This window comes from Pseudonaja textilis, chromosome 1, assembly GCF_049901715.1.
Source record: "Pseudonaja textilis isolate UNSWEBS1 chromosome 1, rPseTex1.2, whole genome shotgun sequence".
NCBI lineage: Eukaryota > Metazoa > Chordata > Lepidosauria > Squamata > Elapidae > Pseudonaja > Pseudonaja textilis.
Window position 1 is genome coordinate 5,244,775 of NC_141990.1, and position 27,420 is coordinate 5,272,194.

The 27,420-nt window shown below is 45.7% G+C and overlaps 2 protein-coding genes across 3 annotated transcripts in view; one reads left to right on the forward strand and one right to left on the reverse strand.

Moving 5' to 3' along the window:
• Positions 1-27,420, forward strand: part of PRR11 (proline rich 11) — a 58,708-nt gene that overhangs the window by 6,619 nt on the left and 24,669 nt on the right. The gene's annotated exons all lie outside the window — the stretch shown is intronic.
• Positions 4,323-27,391, reverse strand: SKA2 (spindle and kinetochore associated complex subunit 2). Its single transcript, XM_026710180.2, has 5 exons — positions 27,310-27,391; positions 16,401-16,490; positions 12,341-12,517; positions 7,970-8,056; positions 4,323-4,781 (listed from the first exon to the last, which is right to left on the reverse strand). The coding sequence occupies exons 1-5, from the start codon at positions 27,373-27,375 to the stop codon at positions 4,761-4,763; spliced, it is 441 nt and encodes a 146-aa protein (XP_026565965.1). The 5' UTR covers positions 27,376-27,391; the 3' UTR covers positions 4,323-4,760.

The window sequence follows — 27,420 nt, forward strand, 5'->3', positions numbered from 1 at the left end:
ACCTGTAGCTAATTTTATTACTTTTAATGGCCAGTTCAGTGAATCAGCAAATCCCACCCCTGGCTGGGCCCACCCCTCCCCTCCCCTCAGTCTCCACACAGCCCGTTTTGGATCCCAGGTAAGTACAGGGGGCACGCAGAGGCTCGGTGTGGGTGAAAAATGGCCGCCTGGAGGCTCCGGAAGGCCAGAGACAGGCCCATTTCTGGCCTCCAGAGCAGAGGTGGGATTCAAATATTTTTACCACCGGTTCGGTGGGCGTGGCTTTGTGGGTGCGTTTTGCGCGCATGCACACACTTTGCAGCGTGCGCCAAACGCGCACTTTGCACAGGCGCAGAGGCGTTCCAACTCACCTCCCGCAAGCCTGCACGATCCCGGTCGCTTCAGCAGCTGTCGCGGTGCACTCTTCTGTGCCGCGCAAAGCAGCTGTGCTTCAAATGCAGAGGATACAGGTGAGCATGGGAGCCCAGGCGGGCGGGTGGGCCCAACAGCAGAATGGTGGAGAGAACCGGTTCGGTCTTTGCTGTTCATCGCTGCTACCGGCTCACCAGAACCGGGCCGAACCGGTAGAATACCACCACTGGTCCAGAGGACCTCTGGAGCCCGGGGAGGCCATTTTCGCCTTCCCATAAGTTTGAAGAAAGCCTCCGGAGCCCAGGAAGGGCGAAAACGGTCCACCTGCCGTGGTCCAGGAGGCCAACTAGACCACGCCCACCATGCCCACGCCTACCCAGCAATTGAGAAACGGTTGCTAAAATTTTTGAAGCCCATCCTTGTCATGGGGAAGCTGGCTGCAACCATGAAATACAGAGACATCTGCTCCTTAAAGACAATGACTAATATAGACAAAATATCAAAAGTGCAGAGACATCATGCTGACAACACAAACAAGGCCATCGTTTTCCGCATGGGAACATACGGTCCCCATCAGAAAGGCTGAACGTAGAAAGCAAAATACTGAAGAAAATATGGGAGGCTATGTTGCCCCCATAAGAGCAAATCCTTCCACCTAAGATGTATTAAAGAAGATGAAGATGTCTCACTGGAAGGTTTAGTAGGGATACTTGGGGCCCAAAATATTTTAAATAATATTTTAATAATAGTTTTAAGCTTTAAAACTAAAGCTGAAATATTTTGGACCCAAAAGGAAAGGATTGGAAAAAGATCTTTTTGCTTGAATCTTATCCAAATGAAAAAGAGAAGAACGGGAGAAAAAGTTAAGTATAGGTAGTTTTCAACTTACAACCATTTGTTTGGTGACGATTTGAAGTTACAACAGCACTGAAAAAAGTGAGTTACAATCAGTCTTCATACTTACCACCATTGGCGTCCCGTCCCTCCCCCCCCCCCAGCATGCAAGCACGCACACGATTTTTAGCACAGGAGCCCAAAAAGGTTAGCCACCAGTGTCCTAGAGCAGTAGTCCCCAACCTTTTTTGTGCCACGGCCTGGTACCGGCATCACAAAATCATTCGCGGCCCGGTACCGGCATCAGCACGCATGGCAAGGCGAGCCAAGTGACCGGCCAGCCAGCCGTCCCCCGCTTCTCCCTGCCACCTTCAACTCCTCCTTTGTACCTGTGTCGATGGGCTTCGCGACGGCTTCGGGACGGTCGCTCGGCTTGCCTTGCCATGCGTGCTGAAAGAATCCTCGCGTTTTAGTTTTGTTCGCACGCCCCAGCCTCGAAGTAAACCAAGGCGAGGATTCTTTCAGCACCCAAACGCCGCTTTCTATCCCGAAAAGCTCACCAGAAGCACTTTTTCATCAAAACAAGATGTCGGCGCCCAGCAAACCGGTGGCCCGGTAGAAATTGTTCTACAGACCGGTACCGGTCCGGGGACCGGTGGTTGGGGACCCCTGTCCTAGAGGATGGGGTTCATTCATTTTAAAGCAATTCAATTAATGTTATGACCGCAATGGGTAGGTTCCATCATGGTTGTAACTCGAGGGCTACTTGTGATGCAAGATTGTAAACTTCTACACTTCTAACATTACTGTGATTTATATATATGACAACCCAGGTTGTTGGGGGGGCTACATGCTGACTCTTTAAACCACTTAGAGAGGGCTGTAAAGGTACTGTAAAGCAGTATGTAAGTCTAAATGATAAAATATAAGCCTAAATAGAAGTGCCGCAGTGGCACAGTTGTTAGAATGCAGTCCTGTAGCTACTTCTGCTGACCTGCTGGCTGCCAACTGCTGGCAGTTCGAATCTCACTGGCTCAAGGTCGACTCAGCCTTCTATCCTTCTGTCATGCCCCTGGTGGAGGCTGACTCTGAGGAAGTGGAGGAACAGTTAACAGGGAGTGGATGTGGGCTCCAGAGGTGGTGGAGGAGGCTGGGGAAGGGCAGAGGCCGTCTGAACAATCAGAGGAGGATCCAGGCCCATCCCCTCTCCATCCTAGGGCATGCAGAGAGGAGAGGATCAGGGAAAAGCGAGGTCTACTCAGGAGGAGATTACCATGATCATCCTCATGGCTTGCTGTTGGGAGCTATGTATATAAGTTTGTAACTGCGCAGTCAGAATTGCTGGAGTCAATTTAGTGTTTACTTTGAAAGAGGTTTACCTTTGTTGGCGTTCTTCCCAGGGACTCTCCTCAAGTTATTTTCCTGGAGTTTATGATTGGCTTGCTTCGGAACTCTCGTCAATGCGGTTTGTTTTGATTTCCTTTTGCCTCATTATTTACTTTTTTGACTTTAAACTGTGCCTAATCAAACAGTGAAGTTAAGTTGAAGGCATTACCGGACTTTAATGTATGTTTTGGGTTTGGGGTTATTTTGAGAGACTATGGGTCCTTAGTGGGTAAAATGAGGACCCAGTTTGGTGGGGGCAAGAGGCTGACTCCGTAAATTGCTTAGAGAGGGCTGTAAAAGTACTATGAAGCGGTATGTAAGTCTAAGTGCTATTGCTAAATGCTATTCACTGTATTATATATTTTATATGCATCCCAAGACAATGTCTCTTTCACTCCATGCGGCTCAGGCAAGCCAAAAGGTTGGACCCACCAAGATTTAGATCTTAAATATGCAGGTGATTCCATACCTCTTACAGTACAATCGACTGGTTGAAGGGAAGATCTGTAGAGATCTAATTAGATAACATTGCAAAATTGACTGTAACAAAACTGGACTATGTATTTTTTTTCCCATAAAAATAAGGAGAGCTTCGGTAGAATGTGAGCAATAATTATATGGACTGGATATATAATTTGATGTACCCAGGTATGTTATTATGAAGTCTAGCTAGGTTTCAGCTGCAGCTGTTTTTATTTTTCAGATGAAGGGAGCTATTTTTACCAGTCGTTCCGCTCTAGCCCCATTATTACCAAAGAAAGAATTCAGTTGAGATTTCTTGTGGGCATTTTTTTGCAGCACTTAATTTCCCCCCTTTTAAAAGCCGTAGAGATATCTCCCGATTCCACAATTGCAGCCATTTGTTTTTGAGTCGGCGCATTTTATTTGAAGCCAGAATGTTTTGACTCCTCGTATAGTCATTTCAAATGTTCACGGGTTAAGTTCATTGGCGCCCATTTCAGAAAAACGGGGTTTTTGAGGTGGCTGAATTGCATCCATGCAACCAAAACGTTAAGGTGTTCAGTAACATAACTGTGAAACAGCTACAGGACCATCCAACTTCATATTATTACAATTTGAAGCGGGAATCAGGTCTACCTTTATGAGTTACTAGCTCAATACCTGTGATTCCCTATGAAACTATGTGGTCAGGCTTAGTTTTTGGGGAGGAAAATAAGGGGCGGGGGAATTCTGCCTCTGCCTACCAGCATCCATCAGTATTCATTTGGCTAGTGTCCTGTCAGTGTGTGAGTTGAGGGCTGTTTGGAAACTGAAATAGTATTTGCTGTGTGAGCAAGGAGACAGCAAGGCGCCTGGGCGTGGCTTAGCTCAACTGTTCTCTACTAAAGCTGCTTTCAGCTGTGAAACTAAAACTCCTCTCCTCTGCTTGTGTTTCACATTTGGAACAGATTTCTTTTCATGTGGGGAGGGGGAGTAGAACTCCTTAGCCTCAGAGCCTTTTAATAATAAAATAGGAAATACTAATGCTCTGATGGTCATTTTGAGAAATCCTTTCTTAGTGAGCACCTAGAAGCCAAGAGGAACATACGCGCCAAATTTCAAGTTTGTAGGTTTTACAGTTCTGGAGATTTTGTGAAGATGCGTGAGTGGTATTTCGCTTTTATATATATAATAAAGAAGAAGACAGATGAAGCAACAGATGGAAACTAATCAAGTGAGAAGCTTGAACTAAGGAGGAATTACGGATTGTTGTCTTGTTTATGGTTTTTATAGACTCTGGCTAAGCAAAATAAAACCACCACCATATTTTATTTTGTTTTATTCATTTTATTTTTCCGGAATGTTGAACTAGGTCAGAAATCAATTGTCATTACTGACAGTTAACCCGAGTCACATGTAAACACTGGAAGGGCAGGGTTACACCAATAATATACCGACAAAAACCCTGCCCTTTGGGCAGAGGCATTCAGATCATGTAAACTGGCTGATCGTTTTGTAAACTTTTTCACATTTTTAATAAAGTTACAATATCGACACCAGCACATAATTCGAAACAGCACCTTTTATACATTGGTGGTCTTATGAGATCTGGGGAACCTAGGCACCAAACACAGGAATAATCTCCAACAGGATAAAAAAATATATATACACAAAAAGGTATGTGGTCACTTCATCACCTCCCACTGGGAAGTTTCTTTCTGAAATGTTCATGCAGGACATCAGCGGATTTAATCTTCTTTTGGACAATTCTGTAGGAAAAGAACAGAGATTCTTTTAAGCATCGAAGAAACGCCCCCCATTTTCTCGCAAAAGGAAAAGCACAGGTAGCCCACGTTAATTCATTAGCACGATGAATGAGAAATACAGGTAGTCCTTGACTTACGACCACAACTGAGCCCAAAGTGACTTTTGGCCCTATTTTACTACCTTTCCTGCCAACGCTGTTAAGGGAATCCCTGCAGCTGTTGAATCGGTAACCCAGTTGTTAAGTGAATCTGGCTTCCCCATGGATTTTGCTTGTTGGAAGGTTGCAAAAGGGGATTGCATGACCCCCCGGGACGCTGCGACCGTCATAAATACAAGTCTGTTGCCCAGCATTTGAATTTTGATCACAGGACACTAGGGAGGCTGCAACAGTTGTAAGTGTGAAAAACGGTTTAAGTTAAGAGTTGTAAATTTAATCTTAACGGCGCTTCTCCTCCGGTAATACTGAACTAAAGCATACAAAACCTTTGCTAGACCAATACTCGAATACAGTTTATTAGTCTGGAATCCGCACTGTATATCAGACATTAATACAATTGAGCGAGTCCAGAAGTATTTCACGAGAAGAGTTACTACACTCCTCTGCTCACAACAGAATAAATACCCTACACCACCAGGCTTGAGATTTTGGGCTTGGGCAATCTTGAATTCCGCCACCTACAGTTGGACCTAAGTGTAGTACACAAAATTATCTGCTACAATGTCCTACCAGTAAATGACTATTTCAGCTTTAACTGCAACAACACAAGAGCACACAACAGATGCAAACTCAACGTTAACCGCTCCAAACTTGAGTGCAGAAAGTATGACTTCAGCAACAGAGTGGTCAATGCCTGGAATGCACTACCTGACTCTGTTGTCACATCCTCAAACTCCCACTCCTTTAACCTCAAACTATCCACTATTGACCTCACCCCATTTCTAAGAGTTCTGTAAGAGGCGTGCATAAGCGCACCATCGTGCCTCCCATCCCTGTCCTATTGTCCCCATTTATTCCTACCTATTTCCTGTATTCTTACTCATGTTTATTCTTATACCTATTATTTTGTCAGCGATTGACCAAATAAATAAAATAAAATGGATAGATGAAGTGAGAGAAAGAGATGATTGATAGATACAGATAACTGTAGATAGATAAAGTGAGAGAGATGATAGATATATAGATAGACAGAGAGCTGTAGATAGATATAGATGAAGTGAAAGAAAGAAAGAAAGAAAGAAAGAAAGAAAGAAAGATAGATAGATCGATAGATAAAAACTATCCACTACTATCCACTATTGACTTCACCTCATTCCTAAGAGGTCTGTAAGGGGCGTGCATAAGCACACAATCGTGCCTACCGTCCCTGTCCTATTGTCCCAATTTATTCGGTCCTCTTTCCTGTATTCTTACTCATGTTTATACCTATTATCTTGTCAGCGACTGACAAATCAAATAAATAAATTCACTATTTTCAGCAGTGTTGTCGCTTCAAACGGTCACTAAATGAACGGTTGTAAGTCAAGGACTGGAGGTGTTTTATAGCAGAGGTTCCCCCCCACCCGGACTGTGGCTGGCACCGGGCCGTGGCATGCCAGAAGCCCCCATCTGTGGGCTGCAGGCAGCATGCAAAACCTTTCTCTGTGGAACTGGTCCCTGGTGCCCATAAGGTTAGGGAGCCACTGTTTTATAGGACGTGCAAAAACAAACCTACAAAAAGCCCTCCAACTGAAAGTCTAATAATCTTTACACAAGAAGTTAAGAGGCAGAAGAAACTAGCATCCGCTATTGGCTGCTTAAAAAGGAAGCAAGTTAAAAACCAGGTTGTAAAACGGGGGTGTCGAACTCGCTGTCAGGATTCCAGCAATCCCCCTAATTAAATAATGAGCCTTGAGCCAAACTTCAAAAAACTTGGAATAATTCATTCAGAGTGACATTTTGGCACGACCTGTCTGAGAAACGTAATTCACTGTCACCCTTGACCCTGGCTTTCCCCCACCTCCTCTCAGTATATCATAATTCACATTCTCCAACGAAGCACATTCATAGCCAAGAGTAATCAATCATGTTCTCCAATTAAGAGATTTGCCCAGCAGAAACGCCAGTCGCCTAGTTACAATCTCTGCAAGATATGAATGGAATGCACTTTCGGTTCCAAACTGCTGCACTGCTCTTTCAAACTCCTTCCCCCTCCTCTTCTGTTGGCAACTATAAAGCAGGCATAGAAAATGTTTTATGAGTTGACACTCAATTTCATTGAGGGCCCCATCAGGGCTGTGCTTGACCTGCCAAATATGGCTGACAGAGGGTTTGTGTCATGCCCTTGTTGGAGTCTGACCTGGGGAGATTGAGGAGCTGACAGGGAGTGGGAGTGTGACTCCAGTGGCTGTGGAAGAAACAGGAAGAGCACAGTCCAGATGGGCATTCAGAGGAAGACCCAGGGCCACCACCCTCTTCATCCTCGGGCACGCAGGGAGGAACGGAGAAAGGAGCAACGTGGCTTACGGGAGAGAAAAGGGCCCTGATCTCTTTCATTAGTTGCAGCTGGGAGAACAGGATATAAGTGGGGCATTTTAAATAGCTCTTTGCTGGAAGCAAAGCGTGTTTTATCTTGGTTGAGGATTATCTGGGTTTTGGCATCTTCCCAACTGTGGTAACTGCATTATCTTGTGGAAGTCTGCAATTTATCATCCTGGTCTGCCGTGTTAATGACTCCAGTGTGGTTTGTGTTGGGTTTTTTAAAATTTCTAATTATTTTTACTTTTGGTTCGGACTGCATTTACTTTCTTCATAGACTGTTTTTTGGAAGAGTTTGATATCTAGTCGAGGATAATTGGACATTGAGGCCCAAGTTGGAGGCATTAAAGGGAATTTATTCTACTTTTGTGACTCTGTTATTTTTATGTCACGCCCCGGCTCATCACAGTTTGTTTGTTTTTGCCGGCAGAGGCACCGCGGGCCAAGCCTTTGCTGTTTCCAGAGCAGCCCTGCAGATCGAAGCACCCCACAGGTGCAGATCTGGCCTTGAATTTAACGCCCCTGTTGTAAAACCTGAGTTCTGTTTCCAGGAGAGGGGGAAAAAACCTCCAGCTTTACTTATACATATGCTACAAGCTTATCAAACGGCCAGGATTTTACTTTAGGCTATTCAGGACCGGACATAGAAAGCCAGATTCTTATGGTTAGAATTACCTGTTCTGTCAAACCTTCTATCACTTTAGGAGTCTGGTACAGCAAATGCTGCATTGCAAGCTGTTGTTCTTCGGACAGAGGAGAGATCTAGGGGGAAGAGAATGGAATTGATTTCACATATTTATTTATATCCTGCCTTTATTCGTTTTATAAATAACTCAAGGCAGCAAACATATATCATACCCCTTCCTCCGCCTATTTTCCCCACCATAACAACCTCGTGAGATGGGTTGGGGTGAAAGAGAGAGACTGGCCCGAAGTCTCTTAGCTGCCTTTTGTGTCTAAAGTGGGACTAGAACTCCCCATCTGGTGAATGGCCCAAAGTCACCCAGCTGGCTTTCATGCCCATAGTGGGACTAGAACTCTCAGTCTCCTGGTGATTGGCCCAAAGTCACCTAAGCAGTTTTCATGTCTAAAACGGGACTAGAACTCACTGTCTCTTGGTGATTGGCCCAAAGTCACCCAACCAGCTTTCATGCCTAAGGTGGGACTAGAACACACCCTCTCCTATTGATTGGCCCAAAGTCACCCAACCAGCTTTCATGCCTAAGGTGGGACTAGAACACACCCTCTCCTATTGATTGGCCCAAAGTCACCCAACCAACTTGCATGCCTAAGGTGGGACTAAAACACACCCTCTCCTTTTGATTGGCCCAAAGTCACCCAGCCAGCTTTCACGCCTAACTATTGGCTCATTTCGATGAAGCTTTGCAACAAACTGTTAAAGGCTTAATTCCCAATGCAAGTTTGCTTTTTATTATTTTTATATTAATGCTTGTAGATCTCTGAGGGCCATTTGGTGGAAAAGCAAGATATACATTTAAGAAGTAAACAGGCAAAACGTTAAAAAGAAAAGGTAACGTATTGGCCAATGTTGGCCACGGATAAATTGCTTTTGACTTGCCTCACTTGATTTTAAACCGTCAATTAGAATTCATAAACCACAATTACTGTGTCTACACAATAAGGTAATTTAACCATGACAACTAAATCATAAATTGTTAATATTATAAGCTGCAACCGCTAAGCCAAAGAAAACAAGTTATGTCTTAACAGTAATGTGATTCCCTGTCACATTTGATTTGGCTGAGCTTGTTGTATGAACCCAGCAGTTAACTATGTTATGGTTTAGCATACCGCCTTCAGGCTAATTGGTTGACACAAGATTACTCAAAGACCTGCTCAATGGCAGTTTTGGAGTCGGTAAAATCCCTTGTTCTTTATTTTTGTCTTTAATGATTCCGTAATCCAGGGGTGTCAAACACAATTTCATTGAGGGCCACATTAGAGTTGTGTTTGACCACCAGGGCAGTGGGGGCATGGCTACTTTGACATCAGCGTCGGGGATATCTGTGGCCTGCTACCGAAAATGGACTCCTGAGCTGTTTTCGGCTGGGATGGCCTCCTGCAACCCTTTGCCAGTGAAAAAGGAGCTTGGGAGACCGTTTTTGCTGGCGGATGCACCAGAGGCCGGTCATTCCCTGTTTCCAGGATAGCCCTGCAGGCCAGATGTAAGCCCCCCCCCCCCCCCGGCCAGATCCTGCCGTAATCCCTTGCATCAGGGTGGAGTTGGGGCAACTGAATGGAGCTGAGTGTTTACTGGCTGCCTGCCCTTTCTGTCGCCAATGCAAAGTTCACTCCTCTTCACAAACCTCACTCCCTTCTAGCACTGATGATGTTACCTGGCTGGGTAATGAAAACGCCTGCAAGAAAACCACCAAGCTCAGAGAGCACTAAGACCCTCACAGTCATTGTCTTCTTCCTCCTCTTCCCTGCAAACCTCACTCCCTTCTAGCACTCCTTGGGCCCAGAGATGTGTGTGTGTGTGTGTGTGTGTGTGTGTGTGTGTGTATTTATTTATTAAGTTTTCATGAGTACTTACATGTATGGTATTCAGCTTTGTTCGAGCATTTTCCCACGTCATTATAGTTGTGCTTTTAAAGTTGTAGCAACGTTTCGGCAGAATGATGGCAGATGAGATTCTGCTGAAACGTTGCTACAACTTTAAAAGCACAACTATAATGATGTGGAAAAATACCCGAACAAAGCTGAATACCATATATATATAGAGAGAGATAGAGATATAGATATATATAGATACATACATACATACATACATACATACATATACATGCATACAGTATATACCTAGGATCGAACTCACAGCCTCCTGATTGTGAGGCAAGAGCTCCACCTCTAGGCTACTGCCTTATAATACGTAACAAACAATTGCACTGTGTCACCGAGTTCTTATTTGAGATGTGGTGCTCTTATTTGGTGCTCTCTGAGCTTGGTCGTTTTCTTGCAGATGTTTCATGACCCAACTAGGTGACATCATCAGAGATAGCAAGGAGTGGCGTTTGTTCTCTCTTTGTGGCTTGCCCTTTCAGTGTTGATGGGATTCCTCTTGGTGGTTCCTTTATTAGGCTTTTGTTTATTGTTAGCTTGTTTGTCTCAGCCCGTAGTTCCTTGATCGGGGTATTTTGTTTTTTTCTTGTCTATTGGTCTAATTCAGTGATGGCGAACCTTTTCGTTGTGGTGTGCTGAAAGTGTGCGCATGCTGGCACCCACAATGCAATGTGCCCCCCCACCCCTGAACATGCAACACCACCACCCCCCCCTTACCTGCACTGCACATGTACGCACCTCCCAGCTGACTTTCAGACCATTTGAGGGCCTGTGGAAGCCTCTGCAGCCTCAGGAGGCCGAAAAACGGGCCTTCCAGAAATACAGGAAGTGCCCGTTTTCAGCCTCTGGAAGGCTTCTAGAGCCCAGGGGAGGCCGTTTTCGCCCTCTTGGAGACTCGAGGGAAGCCTCGGGAGGCTGAAAACGGGCCCGTTTTGGCACTTCTGGTATTTCCAGAAGGCCCATTTTTCAGCCTCCCAAGGCTGCAGAGGCTTCCCTCGAGCCCCAGGAGGGCAAAAAAAGCCTCAAAGGGGCCGAAAATCAGCTGAGAAGCTCAAGGGAAGCGTGCACATGTGCAGTGCAGATAAGTTTGGCTGAGGCTTGAGTGCCCGCACAAATGGCTCCGTGTGCCACCTGTGGGACGCCTGCCATAGGTTCGCCATCATGGGTCTAGTTGCTGTTGGGGTTAATCTCTGCTTCTCTAAGTATTGTTTGCTGGTGAGGATGTGTTTTGCTCTGTTTGTTTCCTTTTTCGCTTGTCTATTTTGAATGGTATGTAGATGTGGTTTATCTCTTTGCGTCTGTCAATGGCTGATTTGTCTAAGTGCCAGGTTTCCAGTAATTTTCTAGTAGTTTTTGGATTTGGCTTGATTTAAGATCTCCATTTCCCAATTGAAACTATAGTGAAGTCTAATCACGTATTGTGAAATTAAGGAGTTAGATGGTGTTCATGGATACACCCCAGTCAAATCGTAAACAGCAGCCTGGACTTCCGGTTTGCAGCGCTTCGGTGCAGGCAGAAATCTGCGACTGTGCGTGGTCCCTGCCTGTGTTCACTGCCCGAGTGCCCCGAGCCATTTGGCTTCGGGGCTAAGCCACCTTCACAGAAGGTGGTGAAGACTGCGGGGCTCTGGCAGGGACGAGAGACATCGCATCTCTCTTCCCTAGCCAGCTAAATCTCCCTCTCCGAAGGCAGCTGAGCGGCGGTCTGTAATGGCCGCCACATAGAAGAGCTCAGCCGGAAAAAGAAAGTGCAGGAGGAGCTGTGAAGAAGTGAAAGTGATCTTTGCTGACCGGGACAAAACAACAGTGAAAGTATCCTGATATTTAATACTTATTAAAGATACATTGTTCCTAGATTGAGTAAGCGATGAATGGATATTAAAGGGAAAACTTTTTTTCTTTTCACTCTCCTTTCAAACAGAACAGCGATAGAACTTTGAGAGAAGTCGGAAAACCCGCATTGGAGGTATGCTAAATGCTAAAGACTATGCTAATGCTAAGGGGATATGGATTTCTAAATATTTAAAGAAAAAGAAAAAATCGTAAACAGCAGCCAAAAGAATCACCAAAAACACTCCCACCAACACTTACAGGGCACGCCACGTATAAAAAGAGGGAGCAAACGTCACATTTCCTTCTAGCACTGATGATGTTACCTAGTTGGGTAATCGAGCGTCTGCAAGAAAACCACCAAGCTCAGAGAGCTCCAAGGACCCTCTCAGTTCAACCTTGAGCTTCTCTTCTACTGGCATTACTTGAGATGTGATTCTATCTCACTAAACCTCTGGTTGATGATGAATGATGCTGGCCTGAGGCACGCGGATCCCTAGAAAGTTTTTCTGTTGCTCCCCCCAATAGATTCAAATGGAATCTGGAAGAGACTCCAACTACTCCAAAGAAGAGAAGGCAAAATCTTGAGAGAAGCGCACATTACAAGTAGCAATCAAGCACCCAGAGCATTACCTCTGTCCCGGCGTGTTCCTGTATTTCCTGGACCAACTTCACCGTTTTAGCCAGAGTGGCCCGGATGGCACGCATGGACTCTCGCCGCTCCGCGGAAATCTTCTCCAGCTGCTCGCACAAGGTTTTGTAACGCAATTTCACTACCGACAGCTGCTGTATCAGGGCCAGAGGATTTTCCTGTGTCCAAAGCAAGAAACAGAAGGGAAAAGACAGATAGACAACATTTAATCAGAGTTGGAAGAGTCCTTGTAGGTCATCTAGTCCACCCCCTTGCCCAAGCAGGAGACCTTACACCATTTCTGACAAATGGCAGTCCAATCTCTTCTTGAAAGTCTCAAGTGATGGCGCTCCCACAACTTCCGAGGGCAACTTCTGTTCCATGGGTTGATTGTTCTCACTGTCAGAAAGTTTCTCCTTATTTCTAGATTGAATCTCTCTCCTTGTTCACTTACCATCCATTATTCCTTGTCTGGCCTACAGGAGCTTTGGAGAATAGCCTGACCCCTTCCTCCTCTCTGTGGCAGCCCCTCAGATATTGGAAGACTGCTCTCCTGTCTCCCCTGGTCCTTCCCTTTACTAGACTAGCCGAAGGCATCAAGCACTTTAAGAACACAAGGTCCACATCAGCAGATTCAGAACTCAACATTCAAAAAAGAAAGTCTGAATAGAACAGAGACGAAGCTTTCGAAGGGGAGAACCACTGAGTTCCCAGGCTAGAGGGGATCGTTAGCACACCTGTCTACTGAGCCAAGCTACAGTGAAGTATCTATTACCTTGAAAACATGAGAGGCCAAAGCTGAGAGCTGATGGCCTCAATCTTTGCCTACTTATACAGGCAGTCCTCAACTTACAACCATTCGTTTAGTGACCGTTCAAAGTGACAACAGCCCTGAAAAAAAGGACTTATGTAGAGTTGCAATTGCAGGAATGTTCCAATCTCGGATGGCAAACCTCAGATAAAGAATGTTTCCAAGCAAATACAACTCAGGTAAACAAAGTCACTAATCTAAAGGAGGATTAGAGAGAAGAAGTAAACATATGTTAGACTTTAACTAGAGATAATTAATTGTGTTAATTACTGTGCTAAACAGTAACGAAAGTTAAGCAGTAACCAAAGTTAACCAATGATGGGGGATAATTAAAAATGTGTATAAATGCAAGACTAGACTCCAATAAAGATCATCATGATTCAGTTGATTGTGATCAAACAACTCGACTGCCTCGTCATTACAACAGACTTACAACCGGTTTTCACACTTACGACGGTTGCAGTCTCCTGAGATCTTGTGACCCCCTTTTGCGACCTCAAACTCAATCTGGGAAAGCCAGGTTCACGTATAGCCATGTTATTAACAAATGCAGCGATTCACTTAATAACCGTGGCAAGAAAGGTCGTAAGATGGGGCAAAACTCACAACTGTCGCACTGAGCAACAAAAGCTTTTGTGCTCAATTTTGGTTGTAAGTCGAGGACTACCTGTAATTGTCCAAATGAGCTGCCGTATCTCTTCAGCTCCCAACTGCTAACTGAGCACATGTTACGGTTACTGCAGTCAACCTCTCCAGCTTCTCAGTCATCCAGGACGTGGTTGTCCCAAATGTCCTTTTTTCAAGAGGCAACTAGACTGACTTTCTTTTCGTTGAAGACGTTTTACTTCTCATCCAAGAAGCTTCTTCGGCTCTGACTGGATGGTGGGGAATGGAAGGATTCATACTTCTTGCAGACCGCTGGTCATTTGCATTCTTTTGGAGATTTGTTTAGGCCACTTGGGAGATTTGTCTCTGTCCTCAGGGTCACCTGAGTGGTGCTGTTCTGACCCACGCCCTTTTCCAACAAATCAAACACAATCCAGAGGGAACAGAAACCTTGTAATGCTTTTGCAAAATAATTAGCTGGGATAAGCACAAGCCTTGCCAAACTGTGCGAGACTTGCCAAAAGATAACAGACAAGAAATAATTTGCGATACAAGAATCTTCAAATACAAACTCAGGATACTGGAATGTCCTCGAGGCTGGAGTTTCAAAACGTCTTCGCCTTCTGCAAAGAGTGTTCATTTCACAGCTGGCTTTTATCTTCTTGAAGGAGGGGCCATTAACTTGCAGCCTTACTCCCGAGTCACCCATGCTGTTGTAGCTGCTCTTTCCTGCGAGCAGCCCTGCACTCACGCGCACTTGGCACAGGCTCCTCGGGAACCTCCTCATCGCTGCTGCCAGCCCCCACAATCTCTGAAGGCAGCAGTCCACTCCCTGATGGTCCTGACTCATCTGAGTCCGCGCTCTCCTCAGCTGTCCGCACCTGCTGCCGGCTAACCACAACAGGTGCAAATGGGTGTAGAGCCTTCTTGGAACTGCTGAAGGGACTGGGTCGTAGAAGGCTCCACACCCATTTGGACTACTCAGGTGACCCTGAGGACAGAGATATATCTCCAAGTGGCCTCAACGGCTCTCTAAAAACTGCAAATATGACTAGCTGTCTTTAGAGCAGAAGAAGCTTCTTGGATGAGAAGCAAAACGTCTTCAAAGAAAAGCAAGAAAATCCAGTTGTCTCTTGAAAACAAAAGCACCTTCAAGACACTCCATAGAATCATCAGGAATGTGAAAGAACAGATGGAAAACAGAACAAGTGGCTTCTTCACAACCATTTAGGCCAATTCTCCAAATTGACACCCAACAGTGTACAAGGAGGAGCTTGTCTTTCGGCTTGTTCTATGCTGTTGTCAATCAACTTCATTGGACAATTGAGATCTAATATCAGAACCAGGGATGTGGAATCTTGAATCCATTCTGACTGCAACTGCAGTGTGCAGAACGCTTCTTTGGATCCAAATCTTTTTGCAAACCTGGTTGCATCAAGGGGGAAAAAACGTTGCCTGGTTCCTTCTCCAAAATGTTAATCAGTAACTTCTACCTTAATCAGTTCTTCTATAAAGTTAGCCTCTGGAAAATTATTAGTGTTGTGGCCCGCTATCAGCCAACAGAGCTGGCGGCAGACTCGGAGAGTGAGGAGGTTGGGGAGGAACCTGGTCCAGTCCTGGAGTCTGGGGAAGGCTCTGACGAGGGCTCTGCATCAGAGGCAGAGATGGAGCCAGGGCCGTCTGACAGTCATCAGCTGCCTTTGGAGTCGGAGATAAGTGGGGAAGAAGAACAGCTGGAGCCTGTTCCCAGAGTGCGCATGCACAGAGCTGCCAGGAGAAGGGAACAGTTAAGGAACAAGGGTCAACTCGGGAGGAAAGGCACAGGTGGATGGTGAATGGCCTCTCCCATAGGAATAAATATGAGCCAAAGGGGAGTGGGGTTTGCAGGAGACCATTAGTTCAATTCATTAGTGTGATGATCTGTCCCTGACTTCTTGCCAAGTAATTTCTGCTACAGTGTGGCATTTGGAAGAGATCGGCCTTGGAACTCTCCGAGCTTGATAAAGGTCTGTAGTTGTGAAATCTCATGGAAAACCTTGCTGGAGAGGAATTCACTTTAACCTAATAAAAGGGGTTTTATCGGGACAAGGAGTCTGCTTCATGATTTTGGGAAGCCTGGGTCACAACAATTAGGTCTTTGGGTTATAGTCTTAAAGAACTGACTGAACAGTTTTCTGAGGGTGAAGATAGGCAAGCTAAGACAAACCTTAAATTTGTATGCCTATGAAGGACACAATCATGAGCTCCCCAAATTGTCTGTTTAAGATATAAGCAAAATTATAATGGCTATGTGGTTCTTGGTGCTCTGTGGGCTTGGTTGTTTCCCTACAGACATTTCATTACCAAACTAGGTAACATCATCAATGCTAGAGGGCAGTGGGGTTTGCTCTCTGTTTAATTGCCAAAAAGAAAACAACACTCCCAATAACGCTGACGATGCTACCTAGTTTGGTAATGAAACGTCTGCAAGAAAAACAGCCAAACTCAGAGAGCACCAAGGGCCCCATATTCCTTTTTTTTGCAACCCCAAAACTGTGCTTATTCAGTAAAATATGGTCATGCTTAAGAACCTTAACAATGAGGCATTAAAATATTTCTCAGAGGATGTCAAGCAATGCTTTCAGGCATAAGCCTAAGGACGGTACCTCTTGGGCGAGTTCGTTAGGGAGCCGTCTCATCATTTCAAACTCCAACGTTGTCTGGATGTAATCCAGGTCAGATTCGCCCTTCTGGAACTAAAACATGAAAAAAAAAACACAATCGCACCCCATTAATACAACGTACGGAGTGAGAAGAAGGCCACCCACCAAATGCCTCTGCTTAGGATGAATTGGGGGTAGGAAGATGGCATAAGATCACCTTGTAGAGGAGAGAGGCAGCATATAAATAAATAAATAAAATGAACACATACATACATACATACATAAACAAACAGGGAGGGAGGGAGAGAACGAGAGAGAGAGGGAGAAATAAGAAAGAAAGAAAGAAAGAAAGAAAGAAAGAAAGAAAGAAAGAAAGAAAGAAAGAAAGAAAGAAAGAAAGAAAGAAAGAAAGAAAGAAAGAAAGAAAGAAAGTAAGTTAGGAAGGAGAGAGGAAGAAGGAAGGAAGAAAAAGAAAGAAAGAAGGAGGGAGGGAGAAAGAGGAAGAAGAAAGGAAAGAGAGAAAAAGAGAAAGAAAAAAAGAAGACATTGAATTGTAACCATATAGAGAACAGAACAGAATTCTTTTTTGGCCAAGTGTGATTAGCACACAAGGAATTTGTCTTTGGTGCATATGCTCTCAGTATACATAAGAAAAAAAAATACATTCATCAAGAATCATAAGACACAACACTTAGTGATAGTCATAGGTTACTCTCAGCAATCAAATCATACATAGGTTACTAATACGTAATCAAAACATACCAGGAAAACAAATAAAACAATATCAGTTGTAAAGATACAAGCAACATGATTCTAGTCCTAAGTGGGGAGAGATAGGTACTAGGAAGGATGAGAAGAATAGTAATACCGTAATGCCGTATATATAATATAGTAATACAGTAATATTTCCATATCGATGGCATCTCACCCCCTCTTAAGGAGAATACAGGCAGTCCTTGACTTACAGGCATTCGTTTAGTGACTGAAGTTACCATGGCACCGTAAACAAGACTTACAACCAACCATCTCGCAGGTTGGCTTGCTGCAGTCATTAAGTTAGTCAGATTAACTTAACATACGAATGGAATGGGAGAATGACCTTGGAAGGCGAGGGAAAGAGACGGTGGCAAAAGAACCATCAAATAAAAGGAGAAGCTCACGACTGAGAAACGGACAGAGAAATTTGAAAGAATCTGCCCCAGCTCAACCAGGCAATAAAAAGAGACGGAGAATTGTCCTGTCCGGCTTGAAAGATCCCCTGAATGTAAAACAGAACCTTTGTTAAAGATTCTGTAATACAGTACAGTACTTACGACCAGTTGCTTAGTGACCGTGTGGAGTTGCCATAGAATAGACCTGTGAGCATGTTTTTATTACGGTTTTGCTTGAAAACTGGTGTTTACTTCTGGCTTTCGGCAAAACCGCACCCATAGTGAATGATCGGTTCACTTTAACAACTGCTGCAAACAAGGCCATAAAAATGTGTCGGTCACATGACCGATTCACTTTACAACCATCTACAGTTCTTATCGTGATGGGCAGGCTGCGTTATGGTCATAACTGGAGAATTACCTGTAGAATTAGCTTATCTGGTTATGTTTCCGGTCGGGTTTATTTGGGAGGCTCACAAAATCAATCAGAATGGAAGGAACCTTGGAGGTCTTCTAGTCCAGCCCTCTGCTCAAGCAGGAAACTGTATAACATTTCAGGCAAATTGCTGTCCAGTCTCTTCTTAAAACGCCCCAGGGATGAAGCACCTACAACTTCTGGTGGCAAGCTGTTCCACTGGTTAATTGTCCTCACTCTTAGGAAGTGTCTCCTTAATTCCAGCTTGCTTCTCACCTTGATGAGTTTCCATCCAGAGATTCTTGTCCTGCCTTCTGGTGCTTTGGAAAATAAGTTGACCCCCTCATCTTTTTGGTAGCCCCGCCAAAACTGGAAGACTGCTATCGGTCCTTCTTCTCTCTAGATTGGCCAAACCCAATTCCTGCAACTGGTTCTTCGTCTGTTTTAGTCTCCGGGCCTTTAATCATCTTTGCTGCTTTTCTTTGCACTTTTTCCAAAGTCTCAACATCTTTTTTGTAATGTGGTGACCAAAAACTGGATGCAGTATTCCAGGTGTGGCCTTACTAAGACTTTGCAAAGCTTTATAAAGTATTATAAAGGATTTATAATACTTCAAGTGATTTTAATTCTATGCCTCTGTTTATACCAGGGGTCCCGGTACCGGTCCGTGGAACATTTCCTACCGGGCCGCCGGTTTGCTGGGCGCCATCTTGTTTGACAAGAAAGTGCTTCAGGGTGAGCTTTTCCGGTTGGAAAGCGGCATTTGGGTCCTGAAGGAATCCTCGCGCCTTAGTTTCATCGAAGGGGGCTTCGAACGAAATTAAGGCGCGAGGATTCTTTCAGCACCCAAGGCAAGGCGAGCCGAGCGACTGTCCCGAAGCCGTCCCGAAGCGAAGCCCATCGACAAAGGTACAAAGGAGGAGTTGAAGGTGGCGGGGAGAAGCGGGGGACGGCTGGCTCGCCTTGCCTTGTCATGCGTGCTGATGCCGGTACCGGGCCACCGATCATTTTGTGATGCCGGTACCGGATCGTGGCACAAAAAAGGTTGGGGACCACTGGTTTATACAACCAAGGATCGTATTTGCTTTTTTGGCTGCTGCTGCACAGGTCTGGCTCATGTTTAAGGGATCGGCCACTAGGACTCCAAGGTCCCTCTCACAGTGACTGTTTGACAGACAGGTTTCACTCATTCTGTACTTGTAACGTTTTTTCCTGCCTAGGTGTAGAACCTTGCTTTTCTCCACATTTCCTGCTGTTGGATAGGGCCCATTGTTCAAGTTACACACTAGGGAAGGGGTTGCCAATCTTTTGGACCTCAGGGACCACCAAACTCATAATTCTAAATCCCGCGGACCACTAATATGAATTTTGACTGACGGTGGCTTGCTGACATTTTCTCAGGGTCTCTGCAGAAAGCAGCAGAGACCCTGGGAAAATCCCCCCAAAAGTCTGCAGGAAAATTCCCCACCCCATTTTCCTACTGATTGATTGTTCTTTATTTGGGATCGCAGGATACAGTTCCCAGCTCCGTTCTCAATGGGAGAGAGAAAGGGAGAGAGACTTTTGGCTTCATGCAAGGAAAGCAGCAGAAGCAGCAGAAGTCTTTCTTTCTCTCCCCCAAACTCTGCCAGAAATGAGTCTTTGTGAGACTTGTCGTGCCGGCGCAGCCTCTTGGAGCAGGATGCCTTGCAGGGCCTCAAAGACTCATTTCTGGTGGAATTTGGAGGAGAGAAAGACTTCTGCTGCTTTCCTTAGTGTAGCCAAAAGCAGAAGATTAATTGCTTTGGGGGTGACATTTCTCTGCGGACCAAAAATTTCCTCGTGGACCACCAGTGATCCCTGGTCCACTGGTTGGCGACCACTGCACTAGGGCATTTACAACCCAATAAATGTATTTTTTTCCTCCTGTCTCAATTTCTTTTGCTCTTGTTTCAACTGACTACACGCTTCCGTGTTTAATTTTTCTGCAGATCCATGATTGCAAATGCTTCCATAAATATGTTTTTTAATGTAATGCTTTTATGGCCGTTGCATTTACTTCAATGCCCGTACCTCACTTTAATGACACCTTAAGGACCGGTTTCGATCAAATCATCCAGTTACAATATGAATAAGTGTTGTGGCGTACAGTGCGCAAATTGCATTCGGCAAACACAAGCTAAGGATGCAGGATTCCCCGAGGATACTCAGTCAGGCTGGGTTTTGAAGATGATGAATTTTGGTCCTTTTGCCTGAGCTACGGGATAAGCGGCACCTGCAGCAAACAAAGTCAGGCAGGGCAAATTGGCAGCGGGATCCTTTCCTGACATCTACAGGTAAGTCCTCAGCTTACAACAGTTCATTTAGTGACCATTCGAAGTTACAACGGCACTGTAAAAAAGGGACATGAACAGAGGTGGGTATTCAGCAGGTTCTGACCCAGTTCTGGAGAACCGGGAGCGGAAATTTTGAGTAGCATGGAGAACCAGCCAATCCCACCTCTTGACTGGCCCCGCCAACCCCATCTATTCTCTGCCTCCTGAGTCCCAGCTGATTGGCCGGGTCTCCTTTAGTTGCCCTGCACAGGAGAACGGAGCTGGAAAGCAGGCTAGTGGGGTGGGGAGGGAATGGGGACTTTGCAGTAGGAAATGGAGATTTTGCGGTCTATCCTATCCCTGGAGTAAGGTGGAAATGGGGATTTTACAGCATCCTTCTCCAGCCACACCCACCAAGCCATGCCACGCCCACCAAGCCACGCCCACAGAACCGGTAGTTAAAAAAAAATTTGAATCCCACCACTGGACATGACCATTTTTCACCCTCACGACTGTTGCAGCAGCCCCGTGGTCACGTGATCAAAATCCCAGACCTTTGGGAACTGACACACATTTATGGCTATTAAAGTGCCTGGGGATCATGTGATCACCTTTTGCGACTTTCTGACCGGCAACGTCAACGGGGAAGCCGGATTCGCTTAAAAACCGGGGCTACTAATTTAACAACTGCTGAGATGCACTTAACAACTGTGGCAAGAAAGGGGCAAAACTCACCGAACAACTGTCTCGCTTCGCCACAGAAATGTCGGGCTCAATTTGCAGCCGTAAGTCAAGGACTACCTGTACATAAAGCCGCTGTGCTTTCAGCAGCGTTTGCAGACAAGACAGATTTCATATACCAATGGATTCGGGTTTAGGATTAAGATTAGGATTAGGCCAGGCCTTGTCCACAGAAGGTGGGAACTGAGCCTTTCAAAGAGAGACAAATTCTGTCTTTCAGCTCATTGGTGTAGTACTTAAGGCACCAGGCTAGAAACCAGGAGACGGTGAGTTCTAGTCCTGCTCTGGGCATGAAAACCAGCTGGGTGACTTCAGCCGCTCTTTCTACTAACCACCCACCTTGCAGGGTTGTTGTGCAGAAAAACTGAAGGAGGAAAGAGCGTTAGGTATGTTCACTGCCTTGAGTCATTTATAAAATAACATGTGTATTTATAAAATATACATTTATAAAATAAAGACAGGATAGAAATCTAATATACAGGAAGGAAGGAAGGAAGGAAATAAATTGTTCTGTGAACCAATAGCAGGACCATTACAGGAATCACCAATTGGACCCAAACAAATGTGAAGCCAAGAGGATGAGGTGGCTCAGGAGCTAAGACACTGAGCGTGTCGATCAAAAAGGTTGGCAGTTCAGCGGTTCGAATCCCCAGCGCCGCATAACTGAGTGAGCCCCCATTGTCCCAGCTTCTGCCAACCTTGCAGTTCAAAAAGCACATAAAACATGCAAGTAGAAAAATAGGGACCACTTTGGTGGGAAGGTCAACAGAGTTCTGTGCGCCTTCGGGCGTTTAGTCATGGTGGCCACATGACCACAGAGACGTCTTCGGACAGCGCTGGCTCTTCTTTGGCTTTGTAACGGAGATGAGCAGCGCCCCCTAGAGCCAGAAACGACTGGCACAGATGTGCGAGGGGAACCTTTACCTTTAACTGTGAAGCCACAGAAGAGGCCTCACCAAGGAGAAACCTTTGGACCTCTCCAGCACGCAGTTTCGGAAACCAGTTGAAGCTGCCCATTCAGCAAAACGGACCTACAGACCAGAATTTTTCCTTTTTATCCTTTGAGCAGTTAGTTGACCTCTTTATCGATGAGTCACGTGAGAGCCCAGATCCTTTGGAGCCTGAATTGCTCCGTATCCAGCCATGGAGGGTTGGAGAAACATTGGAGTGATGCCACCACCGGGCCGCTGTTGCGGGTTCTGCTTACAAGTGCTTTGACAATACTATTGCACTGCTAGCTGGCAAGTACAGTAGTGCAATGAAGTCAGAGCTCCTGTCAGCAGGAAAAGGCTCCAGGGAACAGAATAACGGAGGTGGAAAGGACTTCAGAGGTCAAGCAGGAGATCTTTCACCATTCTGGACAAATAATTGTCTAGTTTTCTGGTTGTTTTCTTGCAGACATTTCATGACCCAACTAGGTAACATCATCAGTGCTAGAAGAGGGGAGGAGGAGGAGAATTGTGGGGTCCTTGGTGGTCTCTGAGCTTGGTTATTTTGTTGCAGATGTTTTATGACCCAACTAGGTAACATCATCAGTGCTACAAGAGGGGAGGAGGAGGAGAATTGTGGGGTCCTTGGTGGTCTCTGAGTTTGGTTGTTTTCTTACATGTTTCATGACCTACCGATTAATGGTCAGGAAATTTCTTCTTAGTTCTAGGTTGCTTCTCTCCTCAATTAGTTTCTTTCCAAGGCAACTGGGGAAAGCTTAAGCCATGGGAACCAAAGACAAAAACTCAGAATCAGCGGCTGGAGTTTTCCTTGAGAAGAAAACTAGCTGTCCCTCAAAAAAGGGAAGATTGACGAACCAGCTCTGTTCAAACAGTGCCACCTACAGCACACCATATTCCAACAGATGATGTTCCTTACTGGTTTGGACTCGCCGAGTTCAGAGGACCATCTCCCCGGGTACAAAATCAGCCAAATTCAAGTGGTCTGCCAAATAAGAGAGTTATTTCGAGCTGCGGTGGCGCAGTGGTTAGAGTGCAGCACTGCAGGGCTACTTCTGCTGGCTGCCGGCTGCCTGCACTTTGGCGGTTCAAATCTCACCAGGCTCCAGGGCGACTCAGCCTTCCGTCCTTCTGAGTTCGGTCAAATGAGGACCCAGGTTGTTGGGGGCCAGAGGCTGACTCCGTACACTGCTTAGAGAGGACGGTAAAGCACTACAAAGCGATATAAAAATCTAAGTGCTATTGCTATTGGTAAAACTAGGAGATAAGCACAGTCCTCCTTGGGCCTGGGTGCTGGCACGAGGGATAGGGCGGGGGGGGGGAGGGGGGCAATGTGTGCAGACACACGCCCAACATGAAAAGAATGCAAGGGGGAGTTGCATTCCTGCAGATCAGCCTCTCAAGAGGAACAACTGCCTCTCCATAACTAGGAAAATTGGTTTTCTGTTTTTTTAGACAAAGCGTTTTGCAAAAACGAGGCTCTTCTTCTTAATAGGCAAAGGATGCCTGGATTAGCAGACAGAACCTTTGGTAGACTTGTAGCATAGGCCAAAGCGCACTCGTGTGTTAATGCTTCTGCGGCAAAACTTTAAAAACAAAAACAAAATTCAGAGGGGAAGATGGGATTTCCTATTACTGCTTTTAAGCCATCGTGGAGTCTCGCGAAATCTGTACGATTAACATGTTGTGTTTTTAGCTGACTGAGCATTACCGGCCAATGCCCTTTTAACATTGCACTGCTTTTTGTGCATGTTCACTAGTAGTACAACATAAAAAGGGCAGTGGACGGACACCTCTCGCCATCCGGAAAACAGCAATGATGACAGGATTGGAAGGGACTTTGGGAGGTCTTCTAGTCCAGCCCTCCAGCTTAAACAGGAGACCCTATACCATTTCAGATAGATGGCTGCCCAGTCTTCTTCTTAAAAATCTCCAGTGTTGGAGCACCCGCATTGTCTGGTGGCAAGCTGTTCCACTGGTTAATTGTCCTCACTGTTAAGAAGTTTTTCCTTAGTTCCAGGTCGCTTCTCTCTTTGATTAGTTTCCATCCATTGTTTCTTGTTCTTTGGAGAATAGCTTTACTCCCTCTTCTTTGTAGCAGCCCCTCAAATATTGGAAGGCTGCTATCATGTCACCCCTGGTCCTTCTCTAGACCGGGGTGGAACAGCAGCAGGGCACGGCATGCCAGAAACCAGCAAACCAAGCAAAGCTCCATCCACAGGATGCAGGCGGCACAGTAAACTATAACCCCTCCAATCCACGGAACAAACCCTCCATGGAACTGGTCCCTGGTGCCCAAAAGGCTTGGGGGCCACTGTTCTAGACCAGAGGTCTCCAACCTTGGCAACTTTAAGCCTGGCGGACTTCAATTCCCAGAATTCCCCAGCCAACTTTGCCCTGGTCTAGACTAGCCATACCCAATTGCTTGCAACTCTTCTTCAAAACACGACAAGGTAAGCTTAAGAGGCCGTTCCTGGCAAAAATGGAAGCGGGAGAGAGCAGGAAGGCCTTGGAATATCCATCAAGCCACCCAGTGTCATTTGGAAGATGGGCGGCATCAACATTTAATAAATAAGTAATAAATAAAACTTAGAAGGACAAATAGGATTACAAGCATTACAAGGTTCAGTTACAAGCATGCAAATTAAAAGCATAATCAATTTGAGGTTCCATTGGGAAGTTCAAGAATTCCTCACTAACTAAGGTAGTCCTTGACTTACGTCCATTCGTTTAGCGACAGTTCGAAGTTGCAACGGCACTGAAAAAAAAGCAACTTAAGACCATTTTGCAGAGTAACGTCCTTTGCAACCATCCCCATGATCAAAATTCAGATGCTTGGCAACTGGCTCACATAAATGACAGGTTGCAGCGTCCTGTGATCCCCTTTTGCGAACTTCTGATTAGCAAAGTCTCCACGGGGAAGCCAGGTTCGCTTAACAACTGTGGCTATTAACTTCTCAGCTGCCGTGATTCACTTACGAGCTGTGGCAAGAAAAGTGCTTTGACCCAGCCTCCCCAAACACGACAAATCTTCTGAAGGGAACCCTTTATTAGAAGTGCTGGCAAAAAGTTTCTCTTTCAAAGCAGCAAAGTTGTTTCTCTAACAATCCATCCGGAAGGTGAATAGTTGTCTGCCAGTTAAGGTTGTAAAATCAAGCAAACCTCGCTTAACAGACTTGCTTAACAACAGAAATTTGGGCTCAGTCATGACTGTAAAATAAGGAAGGCTCTTCAACCTTGGCATTTAAGACTTTGGACTACTCCCAGAATTCCTGAGCTAACATTGACTGGAGGGGGAATTCTGGGAGTTGAAGTCCACAAGTCGTAAACTTGCCAAGGTTGAAGACCCCTGCTGTAAGGTATAGCTGTACCCTGTTCCCAAATCCTCCATTTCTTCAGAATCAATTAATGGGAACCCCAAGCGGGGTTTGACTGTTTGGCATCTTAGCAAGAGCCAGATAAATTATCTCCCAGAATTCCTGAGCTAACATGACTGGAGGAGGAATTCTGGGAGTTGAAGTCCACAAGTCTTAAAGCGGTCAAGTTTGAAGACCCCTGCCTAAGAGGGAGGACTAGACCTCACAGCCTCCTGGTAATTGATACACAGTCACCCAGCTTAGGCATTCATCCCTAAGGCAGGACTAGAACTCACCAATGTCATCCAACCAGCTTATTTATCTAAAGCAGGACTAGAACTCAGTTTCCCAGTGATTGGCCCAAAGTCACTTTGTTGGATTTCATGCCTAAGGCAAAACTAGAACTCACTTTCTCCTGGTTTCTAGGCTGGTGTCTTAAGTACTAGACAAGGGCCCCCCAAACTTGACAACAATGCTGGCTGGAGAATTCTGGGAGTTGAAGTCCACAATTCTTAAAGTTGCCAAGTTTGGAGACCTCTGCACTAGACAAAACCTAGTTCTTGTTGTCATTTAGCCTCACAATATTCTTGCAATGCCAACTAGGATGGGGAAAAAGCTGTCCATGGCTGAAAATGGCTTTTCTCAACCTGGTGCTTTCCAGATCTGCTACGCTGCAAGAGGAATCAACTCCAGGTAGCATTTTGTATGGGCAGAGGAGAAGATTTAGAGGCCACCCAGCCCTTCCAGAGGGCAACAGGATAAGGAAGTCCCTAAATAAGCTTTCAGAAGACAAAACAAGTCAATACTTTGCACAGGTACTTCAATACAGGCAGTCTTTGACTTACGACCACCATTTGAGCCCCAAATTTTGACCGCTTGGAAAAACAGTCATTGAGTTTTGTCCCGTTTCATGGCTTTTCTTGCCAGTGGTTCAGTTAGCAACACGGTTAAGTGACTCTGGCTTCCCCCATTGACTTGTTTGTCAAAAGGTGGCAAAAAAGATGATTTCCAAGCATTGCAATCATAATAAGAGTCCATTATATGAAGCAGCTGAATTTTGATGTGAGCACAGAGATGCCGCAAATTGAAACATGGATTTTCATGCCATTGTCATTTCATAGTCACTAAATGAATTGTCATTGGTGCAGTGGCCTACAGGTGGAGCTCTCGCCTCACAATCAGGAGGCTACCAGGTCCATCCTAGGTTAGAGGCAGATATTTCTCTCTGGGCACCATGAGAATGTATCTGTTGAATGTAACTCCACACTGGCAACAGGAAAGGCATCTGGCCAATAATCACTCAGCTCCATTCAGGTGCACAGACTCCACCACACAAAAGATTAGGGGGGTCATTAAAGCAAAGATAATGACTGAACATTAAGTTGAGGCCTATCTATAGGCAATAAAAGGCTATTTTTTTTTTCTTTTCAATGCCATTGACCGTCTAGTTCAATGGACTTTCTCTTCCCAACCTTTCTCATTTTTCCTTCAATGCAACCAGCATTTTTTTTCTCCTGGCCTTCCAAAGGCCCCATCGCTTGGGGAGGGGGGGGTGTCAGGAGAAATGGGGCGACCCACCACTGAAACCAGCCCAGCATTCAAGCCACGCCTACAAGCACTATTGGCCACGCCCCCGCGGGAATTCGAGCTGGGGGGGGAGAAACGGACCAGCCCAAGAAGCTACGCCCCCGACGGACCACGCCCCCCTCCAGCCAGGCAGCAGAAACGCAGCGAGCCCACAAAACCCCCCCCACTTTCGGGGTGAATAATGGGCGCGTCCAGCTCTATTCTAGGGCTTCCCCCCTGCAGGCGTGAGGAATGGTTGAATCCGGCGGGATGGGGGGAGGGGGCAGCTTTTCTTACATTCCTTCCCTCCTCCGCGGCTTTTCCACCCCTTTTGTTCCTTCCGTTGGTTTAGGCCGCTCTTCGGGAGGCCGCTTCGGTCCTCAAGGGAACGGCGGCTTCCGTTGTGCGCGGTGGCGGCCCGGCCAGCAGTCCCGAGACTTACCATGGTCTCGAGCGTAGTAACCGCCGTCTCCATGTTGAATAGTTGACATTCCTCAGGCGCTGGCATTCTCCCCCTCCTCTGGCAGGACCGCCCCTTTGCTGAGTGGAAGAA